Here is a 16,188-nt window from a genome sequence, read left to right on the forward strand (position 1 = left end):
CCTCTGTAGCCCAGATTCCCCTCAGGGTTCCCGGTGTGTCTGTACCTCTGTAGCCCAGATTCCCCTCAGGGTTCCCGGTGTGTCTGTACCTCTGTAGCCCAGATTCCCCTCAGGGTTCCCGGTGTGTCTGTACCTCTGTAGCCCAGATTCCCCTCAGGGTTCCCGGTGTGTCTGTACCACTCTCGCCCATTTTCCCTCCGGAGCTCCCGGTGCGTCTGTACCTCCCTAGCCCAGATTCCCCTCAGGGTTCCCGGTGTGTCTGTACCTCCCTAGCCCAGATTCCCCTCAGGGTTCCCGGTGTGTCTGTACCTCTCTAGCCCAGATTCCCCTCGGGGTTCCCGGTGTGTCTGTACCTCCCTAGCCCAGATTCCCCTCAGGGTTCCCGGTGTGTCTGTACCTCTGTAGCCCAGATTCCCCTCAGGGTTCCCGGTGTGTCTGTACCTCTCTAGCCCAGATTCCCCTCAGGTCCCCCCGCCCTTCCCTGCCGCCCTTCCCGCCGGACCGCCCTCCCCGTCACGTGCCGGGAGCGCGCTCCGGGTGCACGATGATGGTGGCGGCGGCGCCCGGCGGCGGCGGGTAGAAAATGGCGGATTTCGAGGAGCTGCGGGTGAGGACGGAGAAGGGAGAGAGGCGGCTGCGGGGGCAAGATGTCGATGCTGGGGGGCCCGCGCCATCCTCGGGGTGAGAGGGAGGGAGGGAAGGAGCGGGCCCGCCTCGACTTCCCGGGGGTCGGCGGCGTCTGCCTGAGGAGACCCTCCCTGTCAGTGCCCGGTTCTCCGTCCCTGCCGCGCGGGTTGTGCTGCTGCTGCCGCCGGCGAGGTTCTTCGCGCTCCTCCCGACATTTTAAAAGCCCTGTCGGCGCTGCCGAGCGGCCCCGGGCTCGAACGGCTCCTGCTGGGCCCCGCGCTCCGTGCGGCTGAAGGGAGGGCGGTGAATAACCACCGGGCTGTTAAAAATGCTGATAGTTGTGGAATCTCTGGAAATCTGTGGACCGGTTTCCATCCGGGAAAGCTGTGCTTGAACAGCGTGAAACCCAGAGCCGCTTTTCAGACTTGTTTTATCTTCGGTTCATTATCTTTCATATTGTCGTGGTGGACTCTCTGTGGCAGATTTGTCGGTGTGGGTGTGTGCGTGCGTGCCCTTTCATTTTGTTGAGGCGTGTACACAAAGAGCTGACTACATAGTTGGTGCTTTTCCTCCTGTTCCCTGAACAATCCGCTGTTACCTTTGTGTGGAAGGAGGAGGTTGTCTTTCAGCAGCGTCCACAGCTGCAGAAGTGGAATTCTTCGTGGGAATTCTGCGTGCAGGCCGCTCCCCCCCCCACCTGGACTTTGTTACAGGAGGGATAAAAGCCGCTTAAATAGGAACCACTGTGAGTTGGGTTTTAGTGGAGAGGAAGAGCTGCTGTCGGTGTGACCAGGGAGAAATGTGCTGCAACCGCCAGAGAATTTCTCATGCTGGGGCTTCTTCCAGCGCTAACACTGGTAGTGCGACTGAGGAGCTCACTTATAAAAATATAGTGGGAAGAACTGAGTTTCTTTGTCTGAGGACAACACTGCTCTGTCTCAGTTTTAGGTTTAGGAATTGTTGGCTTATTTTTTTTGTAAGTGAGCCTTGTGTGTTGTTGTGGTGTTGGGTTGTTGGGGTTTTTTCCTGCCCTTTAAAATGTATTTGTGTTTACACATTTTCTTGCTTGGTGTCCTCACCCATTCTCAGCCCTCATTCCAAGGTGTCTCAAAGGGTTTGGCTGAAGCCCCAGCGTAAACTTTGTGCCAGTGGTGACTCTTCTTTTATCTCTTCCTCTCCAGTCTTGAGGTGGAGTTGTGATCTGTCTCTCCCAAAGCGCTGGAATTGCTTATCTAGATACCCATAAGTATTGATAGTGTCTCTCAGGGCGTTAGGTTCCTGAATACCTTTAAAATTGACAGGAAACTGAGGTGCACAGATAGATGTAATGCAGGAAGTATGGAGGGAAAAGGGAACTGTGTTTCAGGCCGACTGCCAGGCTGCCCTTTCATCACTCAAGAGGTGCCACTAGTTAAAAAAAAAAAAAAGTCTTATGGACATTTCTTTTGATATTCCCATTTATCTTACTTGTAAACTGGAGTGCTTGTAAGATGAATCTGTTAGCCTGGAGCTTCTCTAAATGTTCAGTATCCATGTGATAATAATTCATAGCCTGTTGTGGGAAAGCTCTAGGTAATTTTTTGGAAGAGAATGTAATTGTCTGCCTCATGTCTGCAAGGCCGTGGCTGAATTTTTCCTTTTTTTTTTTTTTTGCATTTGAGGATGCATTTGAATGTATCTGCTTGAATACCAGGTACTTGGTTTTGAGGCTTAATTTTTTTTTCAGACAACCAAATCTTCCTGCTTTTGGCCAAAGATAAGAGCGATTCTCCCATCCCCAGTAGATTTTCTGAATTGACCTTTAGGTGTGATCTGAAATGGCTGCTTTATAGATTAACCTTCTGAATGTTTTTATGGCAGTATTATTTGCTGCTCTCTTGTTGATTGCAGTTTCCTGTAGAAAGTAATTTCTACCTGCTTTATAAAAGGCCACTTGGGCCATTTTGGGAGTGGAATTTATGTTAGTAATTTGTTAAGGACTGTCTAAAGGCAGGAGATCAGAGTTCTTTCTTAAACCCTGTTTCTTGAGGGAAACAAGCAGGCACAGCTGGTGTTTTTGTTTTGGTTTTTTGGGGGGTTTTTTTGTGTGTTTTTTGTTGTTGTTGTTGTTTGGTTGGGTTTTTTGGGTTTTTTTCCTGGGCAAAGGAGTATTTTGATATTTGTTAGAGCTATCCCTGGCATCCTCTGGATCTTCACAGTAAAAGTTATATGGAGTTGCGACCCAAGGTTTATAACTGGGAGGCTGTAGTGAAAGAAACCAGACTTGAAGAAACCTGCTGTTACATCAGGCCTTTTGGAAATTTTCAGTTTTGTTAAAGGATTTCCTGCTTTTCAGGATATTGGTGAATATGTCTGGTCTAAGGCTTACCCTTCCAGACCATATGATTAAGCTTTTATTAGCTAGTAGTGTTTATTGATTTCTGTCGATTACTGGTTTCTGGAGTCTTAGGGAGGGGCTGAGAAGATGTGGAGAGCGCAACAGTGTCTAGTTATAGTTAATTTTGAGATAACCATTTCCAGAGCTGCTGTTCACAGATGTGTTTTTAAACCTGGCTCATACCTTTATCCATAATCCCCTCTCCAGAGCAGCCCACCAAATGATGAAGGAATTATTCAGGCACAGGCAGATGTGGAACAGAATCATCAGTCTGGTGTGGAGGTCAGAGATGACGAGTAGACACATTTTCGAACAGAATTGGCCCAGAAGTGGGGAACTACAGCTCCTTCTGAGAGCCATCTGTGAAGCAACAATTCCAGCTCCCAGCAGATTCTGAACTCACCAAGATTTAGCTTGAAGCTTGTTGAATCTCAACAAAATGCTGCAGATAAGAGGATCAGTTACATATTATTTAGTATTCTTGGGTCCCTTGTGTTTCTGCTGGCGTCCTGACTCTAAAATTGAAACAAAAAATGTGAAGTGCATGCAATCTTTGAAACAGATCTCTAGTTTAGGTGGCAGCATCAGTCTCATAGTTCGTGTTTAGTCACGTTTTGAAGTAATTTGTTAGTGTCATCTTTATGGGGCAAAAAAGAAGGCTCTTTATAGGCAAATGGCTCTGCCTGTGCCAAAACTACTCTGTGACACTTGCGATCAGTTTCGTAGCCATTGTGGAAAAGAACTCATTTGGTTGAGAAGAAATGGAAGTGTGCTAATATATCCTTTCTGGCAGGAGACATTGCACAAAATTTACTAGAAAATCATGTTTATAAATGCTGGAAGTAGGTACCACTTCTACTTTTTGCTCTTGTGCACCCAGCACTGAAGTCACACTATTCAAATGAGAGGAGAAATGTTGTTTGGATACCATATTAAAATACAGAAGTTGGAGTCTCATTCTTTTATACATTGGATCTCTTGTTCATGCCAGACTTGGTGCCTTTCCACTTCACTTGCTTTATTTTTCCAGTCTGGAAGAGCAGTGTAAGTGACCGCCTCACATTTACCAGGTGAAGCAGTGCTTAGTGTTAAATTGCTAACAAGAAAATGCTGAGAGCTGTTTTCATGCGTCCTCCTCAAGGTCATTGAGAAGCACTGTTTTATTTTATCCGTGTTAATATAATTTTATTGTCTATGACGGCCAGTTTATGTTTTTGTTGTAGAAATCAAATTCCACATGGTCTGGGTTAAACTTAAGATGGTGAACAAATAGATATGAGAAGTTGCTGTTGGTGCTGTCATGATCCTTAGGCTGCAGTTAAATTGAGTGTATTAAATAACATAAATGCTGGTAAAATACTCCTAATAGCCTATGGTAATGTGCTCTTACCTTGTATCTGCACAAAGTTCCCGTGTGCTGAATAGGTTCACAGTCACTATTCTAGATCATTGAGATTTATTAAGACACCTTAAAAGTTTGTTTATGTAAAATCATTAACAGTTAACTGATTGTGCTGAGATACAGTGCTGGGGCGAGGAAGGAGATAATAAGGTTTTGGGTACTCTACAAAAGAAGCTGCAGTGAAATGGCCAGGCTTTGTTTTGAATCTCTTAAATATTTGTGTTTGTTTAACTTAGGATTTTTGCTGTTATTAAGTGCATGCAACTTTGGAGCTAATTCCTAATTAAGGAGCCAGGCTAGAGTCTGTGCAGAGGAAAATCTCCATAATACTGAGGATCTGGTGGTTATGATTTACATTGACTGTGGTTTTCTTTAGAACTCGTTTTGCTGTCCTGTACTACTGACACAGATTTTAATAATGGCATCTTCATTTCTCCCTATGACTTGCATTTCTTTATCTGTGGTTATATCCGTTTGAGAAAAGACTTCCACTGAGCAGAAAGGTCTTCAACCATCCCAGGACACGGGTTGTTTTTCCTTATCATCATTACCCATTTCTAGCCTGCTGTAAATCAGCATGGATGCAAATCTACTGTAGAAGGTGTCACAAATGAACTACTTTGCTGAATGTCCATGAAAGGCTTAAAGTCAGGAGAGAGGATTTGTGGAACCTGTCCTTGGTGTGTCCCTTCTGTACAGAGCATTCAGACACTTTGGGGATTATCTGGAAGCCAGTGGGGCTGAAGCAGAGCTCTTGGGGGCAAGCTGACCAGTACTTCTGAGTAGGCTGCATTGCTTCTGGAGTGCAGGTGTACAGTTGGCAGCTCGAGCAGTACTTGCCTTGAAGCCACAGTTGTTGCTGCTTATTGTAGGGCGTGTATCAAGAATTAAACAAATTCTTGATAAACAGGCATTTTCAGTTACCTTGCACTGATCTCTCTCTCTTTATATATATATATATATATATATATATATATATATATATATATATATATATATATATATATATATATATATATATATAAATAAATGAGAGAGAGAGAGATGTGGAGTGACTGTTAATATTGCAGGGGAGTGTGGAGAATCACACAGCTCTTGTTTGGAGAGATGTTTGATCCCTTACTTTGCTTGAAACACGCCTGCCCCTTAATTTCAGTGGCATGTCAGCATTTCCTGGGCTCCTTAACATCATCCTCCCAGGGAAATTAATGCCATTCCAGATACACCTACAGCTTGATGCTTCAGAACAGTGTTTCTGCTGATGAATCATGGCTGCTAAAGTTTAACTGCAAGAAAAAGCTTGGAAACTTCTTACAACCTTCAAGTATGAATTTCAGGAGTAAAAATATTTAAATATTTCTGGAATATAAAAGTGCTTGAATTATCCAGTCTGATTTCCTTAGAGTTCTGTCAAACTACTTTCTGTTCATGGAGTAATGTTAAAACTAAAATGGCTTTGGTTTTGTGTTAAAAAAGCTTTTTTTATTGGGCTGTGCAGCTGTAAAGAACTTCTCTTAAGAGAAAATGTCATCTACATGACACAGCTTGAATGTCTAATTGTAATTGAGTGATGTGAAAAGCATATTAATAGTGAGGCTGCAATCTTCTGCAATGTGCTGGAAAACCAAAAGAAAGTAACTTGGTAAGGGTTTGTTGGAAGCAGTGTCTGCCTTGCACCATGATTTTATAAATGCTCTCAGACATACGTACCCATAAAAGTTTATTGATGATAATGGATGTCTGCTCTATATTCGTAAAACGGAGTAGGAGCTAAGTACAGAATTATAGGTTTGGTTTGAAAGGGCCTTTAAAGCTTAACCCCTGTGGGCGGAACACCTTCCACTGTCCCAGGCTGCTCCAAGCCCTGTCCAGCCTGGCCTTGGACACTTCCAGGGATCCAGGGGCAGCCACAGCTGCTCTGGGCACCCTGGGCCAGGGCCTGCCCACCCTCCCAGCCAGCAATTCCTGCCCAATATCCCATCTGGGCCTGCCCTCTGGCCCTGGGAAGCCATTGCCTGGCTGCTGGCCCTGCAGGCCTTGTCCCCAGTGCCTGGGCAGCTCTCCTGGAGCCCCTGCAGGCCCTGGCGGGTCTGTTTTCATATATGTGTTTGTTGTTGCCTTAAAGGGAAAGTAGAAACAGGCTTAGAGGGAAAGTGTTGTAAAAGCTATTGCTTAGATACTCCTGTAAACTTCGCTTTTTGCAAGTCTTCTTTCTAAAGCCTGTGAAAGATTTTTACATTGATGGACAAAACAGTGTATATTTTTCATACTTGCAAGCATTTTTAATGTGGGTGTTAATTTAAAATTTTGATGACTGTGGTATTGAAGCCAGGCTATGTCTTCTAGTTAAATGAAATCCATCTTGTAACAAAGTGCTAGTTTGTGAAATTTTTTTGTATGAAATGTTAGCTGTGTCGAGGCGTGACTGACTGCACATTTCACCTTGATTAACTTGCAGGAATGCACAGAAGGCAGCAGGCAGGGTAGTAGACAGTATTTTGCAATACATGCTGTTTCTATAATCTCTGTGTAAAGGATTATTTTACTAATTTGCATTGTGATTATGGAATCCAGCGTCATGCTTACTGCCTGCATCTGAAATAAAGGAGCTGGCGTTGCTATCAAGCTTATGCAGTTACCTACAGGAGCATGCAACGTGAAGTTTTCTGTAAATTCATGAATACTAGTATTATCTTTTAGCACAGTTTCTCTTTTATGTCATAAATATAAAGCTGTTACAGTATTTCAAGCCATTTTTATGAATGTTGGAACACTTGCTTTTCATCACTCTGTTTGACTGAGTGTGAGGAGAAGTAGAAGGGGAATGCCAGGTGGAAACTAACATTCTCCATATTGTATTGTTTTGTTGTTGAGGGAGGTTGCTGGGATGAAGTTAAGGTGACATCTGCTGTTGGTCTCTTCCAAAGTTTGGGTGAGCCACTCAGCAGCTCACATGACTTTTTGCTGGCTTCTGTGCCCATGGTGCATTTATAGACAGGGTGATGGGGGAATACCTGTGTGAAGGCTGCTGTGCTATCTCTGCTCAGAACAGCTTCTTGGTAGTAGAGTCACTGGATCCAAATGGGCTTTGTGGAAATCTTGAAAATCAGGGGCTGAAATGCAATAACCTTGCCTCATCAATGATGAGGAAAGGGTGTGCCAGATGAGGTTGCTGCCGTAGTGTTTTAGGTGGTCATTGTGATTTGCATAAATAATGTGGCCCTTGAGAAGGCAGGTCCTGGCTGCTTACTCCTGCTGTGTTTTAATGGCACAAGAAACAGCCATTGACTTGGACTTGGGACTGCATGTGCCCAGACTTGGGTCAGCGTGTGCCCAGGTGGACAAGGTGCCCATGGTGTCCCAGCCAGGCTGTGGCACAGCCCCAGGGCAGGGCCTGTCCCCTGTGCTGGCACTGCTGAGGCACCTCCAGTGCTGGGAACAGCTCTGGGCCCTCAGGACAAGAGAGACACTGAGGGGCTGGAGCGTGTCCAGGGCAGGGAACGGAGCTGGGGAAGGGGCTGGAGCCCCAGGAGAGGCTGAGGGAGCTGGGGGAAGTTGGGCTCTGCTCTCAGGTAACAAGGGATGGGACAAGGTGAAATGGACTCAAGTTATTGTAGGGGAGGTCTAGATCTGATACTGGGAAAAATTTATTGACCAAAGCTGTTGTCCCACCCTGCACAAGTTGCCCAGGGCAGTGGAGGAGTCCCCATCCTTGGAAAGATTTAAAGGCAATGTGGGTGTGGCATTTAGGGACATGGGTTAGTGGTGGCCTTGGCAGTGCTGGAGCAATGGTTGGTCTTCATTATCTTGGAAGTCTTTTCCAACCTAAATGGTTCTGTGATTTTAAGTTCAGTTTTGATCTGATACAATTCATTGTTCTTACTACCAAAACAATTTCCACAATATTAAAAAGAGAATAGGGAACAAGCCAGGGACACAGGGAGGATTTTGACTTTATTGGTGGCTGACTCACTGTTTGAGCAAAAATTGTGTTAAAACTTCAACTGAGATCAGACTTGTCAGAACAGGAATATTAACTCTGTGTAGCAAGGACGTGGAAGGTAAAGGCAAAACACTGTTCTGAGTTGTGTCTCTTTTGAAATCAATGCCCAAAGTTTCAGTTAAGATTCCAGATGCACTTCTGAACTGTTTTTAAAAATGCATGTGATTCCAGATGTCTGCTATATCATACCTTCTGTTAGCACCTTCATTTCCATTCCTTGAGTCTGGAGTTGTCATGGTGCAGCAGCACAGATTGGAGGCAGGTGTTCTTTTGCCTTTATAAAATTGTCTCCTTGCTATGGTGAAAGAGTCCCTAAGAAATAGGAAGGAAGTTGGTTAGATCTATTCTGGACAACTTTATACCTCTGAAATGGAGGTATAAATTGCTCACAAAAATGAGATGATGCATCTGTGCAAAGTTAATTGTTAGCAGCAGTGGAGCACAAGATTGTTTCCTTTTGTGCAGTGGGCTTTTTTTTTAATTCCTATTTTTACAAACAGTAGGATTCTGAGGACTGAATTGTGAAGTTAAAAAAATTAGTCTTCCAAAATAACCAAGTATTATTTGTTTTAAAGATACCTTTGTGACGATTGATACCAGAATGTGATCTGAAAAGGAGAGGGAGTTCTTTGTAACATTTGAAGAATCAATTATGTTGTCTGTGTATCATACTGTAGGCCACAGTATACAATACATAATGCAGCTTTTAAGAACTGTCCTCCTTGCTGTGCATATGAAATCTGCTGTGCAGTGAAATCTGATATGCCTATCTCTCTTTATGTTTGCCTTTAACAGTGTCCAAAATAAGGGGAGTTTCACAATAAACTATTCAGAAATTAAGAATTAAAATAAGGAAATCCTTAAGATGTGTTGGAAAACAGATGATAATACTGATTCACTTGATTTTTTTTTTTGTTTGTTATTTTGTTCCACAAAGTGAGACAGATTCTTTGTGGTACAGCTTGTGCTTGTGCTGTGAATTTAAGATTTTGTTGTTACTATTGTTTGAGTGTGGAAACAAATCTTTCATGGGCAAACTCAACCTGCGTCCTGGATGCTTTGTTTCTTCATTTTAAACTAACTGTGCTTTTGTGTTCTGTGAAGGTGTGGGCAGCACCCATAGCCAAGTAACAAGTTGTCAGATTAGGTGATGAAAGGTGCCGCACCACACTCCTTGAAAAGGCCTCCTCGGGGTGCTGTTGGCTCACCTGTGCTTTTCTCTCTTTCCTTTCTAGAATATGGTATCAAGTTTTCGTGTTTCTGAGCTGCAAGTGCTGCTAGGATTTGCTGGACGTAATAAAAGTGGGCGCAAACATGACCTCCTGATGAGGGCACTGCACTTACTGAAGAGCGGCTGCAGCCCAGCAGTTCAGATCAAAATCCGAGAACTCTATAGGCGCCGGTACCCAAGGACGATTGAGGGACTGTCGGATCTATCGGCTATAAAACCTGCGGCGTTCAACTTGGACAGCAGTTCCTCTCCAGTCGAGCCTGACTTGGCTGTCGCGGGCATTCACCCACTCCCTTCCACCTCAGTCACGCCTCAGTCTCCGTCCTCGCCTGTCAGTTCTGTGCTCCTCCAAGACACCAAGCCCCACTTTGAGATGCAGCAGCCATCCCCTCCGATTCCGCCTGTTCATCCTGATGTTCAGCTGAAAAGCTTGCCTTTCTACGATGTGCTCGACGTGCTCATTAAACCCACGAGTCTAGGTAAGTGTTTAATGCCTCTGCAGCTTGCTTAATTCATTAAATAAAGCTTTGCTTCTGACAATACTGAGCCCAGACTTCAGTGGGTTTTTTGCAGCTGGGACAAATGGAAACTCCTTTCCTTTTATATCTTTATCTTTTCCTTTTCTTTACCATTTTTCCCAAAAGTGCAAAACCACACTTCAGAAAATAGTTTTCTGTTATAAAAGTAATATGATTAAAGACTTCTTTCTTTTGAATATTAAAGAGAAGAGCAGGGTTATTCAGTTGGAAGGTACCTACTTATCATCATCCAACCGTCTGACCAAAAGTTAGAGAATAGTAGTTAAGGGCATTGTCCAAATTCCTCTTAGACACTAACAACTGACAGCATTGACTGCTTTTCCTTGGGCCTTGTTCTGGTGTTTGGCTACCCTCTTGGTATCAAAGAGTTTCCTAATACCTAGTCTGAGCCCCCACTTTTTGGCTGAAAGATTGGACCTGAAGTTTCTGCCTAGTGCAGGTGAGGAACAGTTTTGTCAGGAGTAGTAGAAAAAGGATTTCAGGGTCAGTAATTTGCAAATTGGAACAGGGTAAAGAGAATGAGTTCATTGCTTTGCTGCTTCACCCTTATCTCACAGCAATTCTGCAGGCTCTGAGATCTGGCACTGAAATAGACTTTGTGCTGCTATGTTCAGTGTTGTGCTCAGAGTAGTGAAGTTGCTCAGCTTGAAAGTTGTTGCAATACTGTGTGTTATAATATGGAATGGACATTGTCTTCCAGATAAAGCTGATTTTAGGTTATCTTCCCCAAGTGCCTCAGTCTTGAACATTTTTAATTATTTGGAGCTACGTCTCCTGTCTTGAAATACAGTCTGGCTTACCTTACATGGCAAAAAATGTTCCCATACTATTTAGCAACATGTTTATAAAATAGTTTGCATCCTCTTAAACAGTTTCATTTCTTAACTGATCCGTAAGTCTTTTAGGCTGTGACTTGTAACTCAGTGAGGGATGTACTGATCATCTACCATCCTCCAGTACCTAAAGCAGAAAACTTTACCAACAAGCAGTAATTACAGTGCTTGTTGTCACTTTTCATTGTGCATAGTGACACTCACCTTTTTTTTGTGCATTTGAGAGTCAAGTATTTAAATAACAGCTAAGCCAGAGAATTAGGAATATAGTCCATCTCACTGCTTCATGCTTGAGAAGGAATGAGTGTGGTATTCCTTTGCACTAATATGAGAGCACAAGTGTAAGTGTGGGGTTTAGTTTTTACCCACACCAAATTAAGTAACAGAATACTTCCACTGTCTTTTTTTACACGTGCTCAAGTATTATTCTTAAACATCAAATGTGCTACGTGGTATGTGTGTGCATACATGCACACTGTATCTGTTTGGAATTGCTTGAGGAACTTGGTGCATGTCTGCTCCACCTGGGTTCCATTTCATGTTTTCCTCCTTTTCCTGTGCTTTTCTTTCTGCTTATAGAAGCAATCTCCCCTGAATGTCACAGGGCACAAGACAGCCCATCTCTTCCAAATTTGCTTGGTTTAGTTGTGCTGTTTTTTTCATTTGTCCTTCCTGCTGCTTATTTTAAATTGGACATGCCTAATCTGCCTTTATTTCAGGTCAAAACTTTTAACTTCTCTTCAGTTTTAAAGGAAGTAAGAAAGTGTCATGTGCCTACTGTGGGCTTTAAATACGAAAATACTGCCAATTCCCATCACTGACAGACAAGTTGTATTCTGGTGTGAATATTGTATTTCTTTATTTTTTTGTCAGATGCCACTGAAGGGTAACTCCAGACATGAAGTCTAGCTGGCTTCTCTGGCTTGAGGGGTTGTGGTCCTTCCCTTCCTCCCCAAAGATTTCGTTACCTGTAGCTGTTTGTGAATTTTCCAGCTGTCCATTAATAACTTCTGGTGCACACGTTCTTCCTGTGTTACCTTACATGGCATCTCTGTGGTATTCCTTTTGCCAGGTATCCAGTGAAATATTTTGTTATGTATTTGTTTGAACCTTTCTCCTTTGGGAGAAAGGATTGTAAGACAGTTTACCGAGCTGCTTTAGTACTGAAGTGTAATGTGATGTTAAACCATCTGAATGTAGTTTAATGAAAAATTTGTTCCAATGCTTTTTTTGTTAACAGTTACATGCAGTTCAGCCACCATTTGAATGACTTAATGCCTTCTTCCAGGCGTAAACTGTAGATCTGTTTTAATCAACTGCTTTAATCACCATGGTTCAACCTCTTTTGTGTCTTTTTTCTTCTTCTAGTACAGAGCAGTATTCAGAGGTTCCAGGAGAAGTTTTTTATCTTTGCTTTAACCCCTCAGCAGGTCAGAGAAATCTGCATTTCCAGGTAAGAAGTAAGAGTGTGGTATAGTGTAGGTAAATCTCTACAAAATTTTCAGGAGAAAGTGTGAGGTTTTGGCACCTTATGCATCACTTACTCTGCAGATGCAGAGTGATAATCCTCACTGAAGTTACTCTTGAGTTGTATCTCTTCTGTTTCCTTCAGGAACAACTGTGCACAGAATTTGTGTGCATTTTGTGAGAATAGTACCCTGTTAAAGAATTAACAATTGCTCGGTCTGAATAATTGTCACTGTTTAGAGAGGTGGGAAGCTTCTCTACATTTCTCCTGGCTCTAGGAATGGAAGCCTGCTTTTCTGTTTTTTCCCGGGGTTGGTGATGTAAACTATGAAAATTCATAGGCGCTTTTTCATCCCTGGCAGCATCCTACTTTATTGTTGCTATGAACTTTTGATGGAGGATGCTGATCCTGAAGTCCTGTGTAACTTGGGAGTAGTTAAACAGAAATGTCAGTTGTAAGGTGCTCGTAGCTCAATAAAACAAAAACAAGAGCAAAGTTTAGAGATGCTGGGGCAGATATGTCAGTTGTTTCTCTGCATGGCTGCAATATGAGTCCTGCTAAGTGGGTACTTCTCTTTTGCTTTCTCTTTGTCACAGGGACTTTTTGCCTGGAGGAAGAAGAGATTACACAGTCCAAGTTCAGCTGAGGTACGTTTTGTGCAGTGTTCTCTGAAAACTTAATTGGCTGATGGATGTTTATGGGGACACTTGAGAATGATGCTTTCTCTTTCTATGGATACAGGCTATGCCTAGCAGAGACAAGCTGCCCTCAAGAGGATAATTATCCTAATAGTTTGTGCATTAAAGTAAATGGGAAGCTGTTCCCATTACCGGTAAGTATGTATGTATGTATTTGTGGCTTCTTGGTGACTTGTGGAGTGTGTGTGTTTTTCTGTAGTGTTAGCTTACCAAAACAGTCAAGCTGTTTGTTATCACTCAGATTTCTCTAATGTTAGGCATGGAGTTTGTACATTTGCTGTGTGAGGTAGCCATTACTGCTGCTAATCATATTACAGCCACTGCACAGACTAAATGTGATTAAGCCCCCTGCAGCAAACCTTGTCTTTTGCTGTTAGTGCGACTGAATAATTCAAAAACAATCTGGTGTCTGCATGGAGAATCCTCCTCACAGGTGCTCAGACTGAGTTTATTTGAGGGTGGTAGCCCTTGCTGTGTGGGCTGCCTGTATTTGTGAGAGGCTTAGGTTCCTTCTTGTTCTGAGGGAATGGCATTAGCCTCTTGTGTGCCACTTGTGCGCTGCTCTGCATCTGTCTGGTTAGAGCCCAGTTTGTTGTGGGGATGAAGAACAGACACCTTTTAGGGTTCCTGTTGCATTGCTGATACTGTAACAGAACACTGTTGGCAGTCACCCTTCAGGAGTGTCTGATGTTGCAAAAATTAGTACATAGTCACAGGGTCATTTGGAGGCTTGGGTATGGACAGAAAGGGAAAAGCTTTCTCATTCTCAAAATATCTCTGGAATGGGTTTCTCTCTTTTTTCTTTCAATAGAACAGAGAGAAACTCTTGCACAACCCATTCAGAAATACTTACTGAGGCTATAAAGTATGGTGAAAGTCATGGAACAGAGGGTTTTTTCAGTAGTGGGTTTGGAAAGATACCATGGGGAGAGAGAAGGTGTGAAGCCTCTTTTTCAGATTGTTTTTAACCACCTTGGTGTGTTAGATGTATTGTCGTGTACCCTCCCTCCTCCCATAGGCAACTGTGACTGCTTTTTTTTTAACTTTGCCTCTACTCAGCTTAAATGAGACTCCTTAGATTCTCTTCCTCCTACTTCAGTGGTCAGGTTATAAAAGGTTTCTCTCTCATGTTTTCTGGTGAGTGTTCTCTGCAAATGCTGGGTACGTTCTGTGGGTTAACTTTGAGGGTTGTCTCTTCTGGAGGTTGTCTTTCAGCAACCAACAAAAAAGAGTTTGGTCTGATGTTATCTTTTGGGCATCAGTGTCAGCTGATTCTCAGTCTCATTAATATAGGTTACACCCTGCTGTGCTCTCCATTTTGTGCATAAGGTGTCACAGTTGTAGCAGAAACTACTACTAATCTTGGATTATTACTTAGCTTTAGCCTTAAATCCGCCAGGTTCTTCCTGTGCATGATAAAGATGATTTTTTAATCTGTTCAGCTGAACGTTAGGTGGGAAAATGAATAAATCACTATTGCCTTGGCAACTTCCCCTCCTCATTCGCTGTGAGCTGAATAACAAATTGAGTCTCAGTCTGGGTGCTTCTGCAAGACTTTTTTTGTTCATTTGGCCTCTCTCTGCATCATCAGGCACTTCCTTTCTGTTGCAGGAAGTGTAAGGTAACTTCTTTGCCTCAAGGCCTACTGTTTTCCATTGCAGTGGTGTTAGTTAGCTAACCTCTGAAGCCAGCTTTTTCCACTTGCACAGTGCATAAGTGAACTTCTGTCTTTGCCTGGTAGGGCAGTTCCTGTCTCTGCAGAAAAATTATTCTGTAAATTATTCTTGGGCTGTAAATTATTCTTGGTCATCTCCTTGCTTGCAATCCTTACCAGAAGCTTCACAGCAATGCTGCCTGTGTGCCAGTATTGCATGGGATTGTGTTTATGTTAACATTATGTTTCCTTGTATCCTGCATCTGTGTCACTGGGAAAAGCCAGGTAAATGACCAGTTATGCTTTCTCCTGATGAATTTCTTTGCTGTAGCAGATGATACCTGCCTTGAGTAGTGTGGTTCTTTGAAGAATCATGGAAGACTTCAAGACACAAATAATATTGCCACTAGAGTTGGCAGCCTGCCTAAACAGTGCCAGGCCATGCTGGCTGGGAGGCAAGCAGAAACCTCCTAAAAGGACAGGAAGAGAAGGTTCCGAATTGTCGTAGGAGTATGAGAGTGAATCTGTTCTCAAGAATAAGCTCTGTGGAAGAAAATACTAAAAGCTTCACTGAAACAAAGCATGTGCACTGCAGTCTGTCTGGGGAAAAAGAAAATTTGGAAGTTTAAGAGAGCTTGCATTCACTCTCTTCTGAAATCATTCTGTTTTAAATGTGAAATTGTTACCAGTTCCCATATGTCTGCTGCCTCTGTGTTCTGGAAGAAAGCCCTCATGGCATACTGGGCTAGTGAGTAGAAGAGGCTGTTTATATAATTTTTTAAAAATTATTATTGTTTTTATTTCCAGACTTAGCATCTTTCAAAGTAACTCCTTTACCAAGCACTAGGTTGTAAATGTGTGTGTATTTCTCTGGTTAAAGAAATACTTATATTTTTTCTCAGCATATCCTTTCTGGGTGAGTTTTTTGTTTAAAACAACACTGTCTGGAAATGCATCAATACAGTCTGTGCAAGAGGCCGAGCTGCATCTTGCTGGCATCCTTCATGTGCAGGATGAGTTTGAGATGAGTGGCTGTGAGCACAGAGCAGGGGTTCTCAGGGTGGCTCTGTCAGACTGGCTTGTTGTCGTGGTGACAGATACAGGGTGGACGGAATAAGCTGCTGGCTTATTGTGTGACGAGGGTGTTGGAACTGGATGATCTCTAAGGTCACTTCCATCCCAAACCACTCTGATTCCATGATCTTTTAAATACAGCTGGTACTCCATGTGCAGTCCTTTTTCAGGGGCCTTGGCAGAGGACAGGTGACACCTGTTGCTAATGGGGCCAGTAGCTAACGAGGCAGAGTAGTCACTGAGGTGATGTGGAGCTCTTGGAACAAGGTGTAATCGTTTCTT

The 16,188-nt window shown here is 43.2% G+C and overlaps 1 protein-coding gene across 9 annotated transcripts in view; it reads left to right on the forward strand.

Moving 5' to 3' along the window:
- The first annotated feature begins 498 nt into the window (after window positions 1-498).
- Window positions 499-16,188, forward strand: part of PIAS2 (protein inhibitor of activated STAT 2) — a 28,134-nt gene continuing 12,444 nt past the window's right edge. For 8 of the 9 annotated variants that reach the window (XR_005255331.1, XR_005255333.1, XR_005255334.1 and 5 more), the window contains exons 1-5: window positions 499-607; window positions 9,645-10,119; window positions 12,381-12,465; window positions 13,077-13,127; window positions 13,222-13,312. Coding sequence is in view for 4 of the 9 variants with exons in the window: in XM_038124630.1 (XP_037980558.1) it covers window positions 584-607; window positions 9,645-10,119; window positions 12,381-12,465; window positions 13,077-13,127; window positions 13,222-13,312 (726 nt within the window). In the remaining 5 variants the exon portion in view is untranslated. Of the gene's footprint in view, window positions 682-9,644; window positions 10,120-12,380; window positions 12,466-13,076; window positions 13,128-13,221; window positions 13,313-16,188 lie in introns of all 9 variants that reach the window. The other variant, XM_038124632.1, reaches the window with a different exon arrangement.

The sequence above is a fragment of the Motacilla alba genome, chromosome Z (assembly GCF_015832195.1).
Source record: "Motacilla alba alba isolate MOTALB_02 chromosome Z, Motacilla_alba_V1.0_pri, whole genome shotgun sequence".
Classification (NCBI taxonomy): domain Eukaryota; kingdom Metazoa; phylum Chordata; class Aves; order Passeriformes; family Motacillidae; genus Motacilla; species Motacilla alba.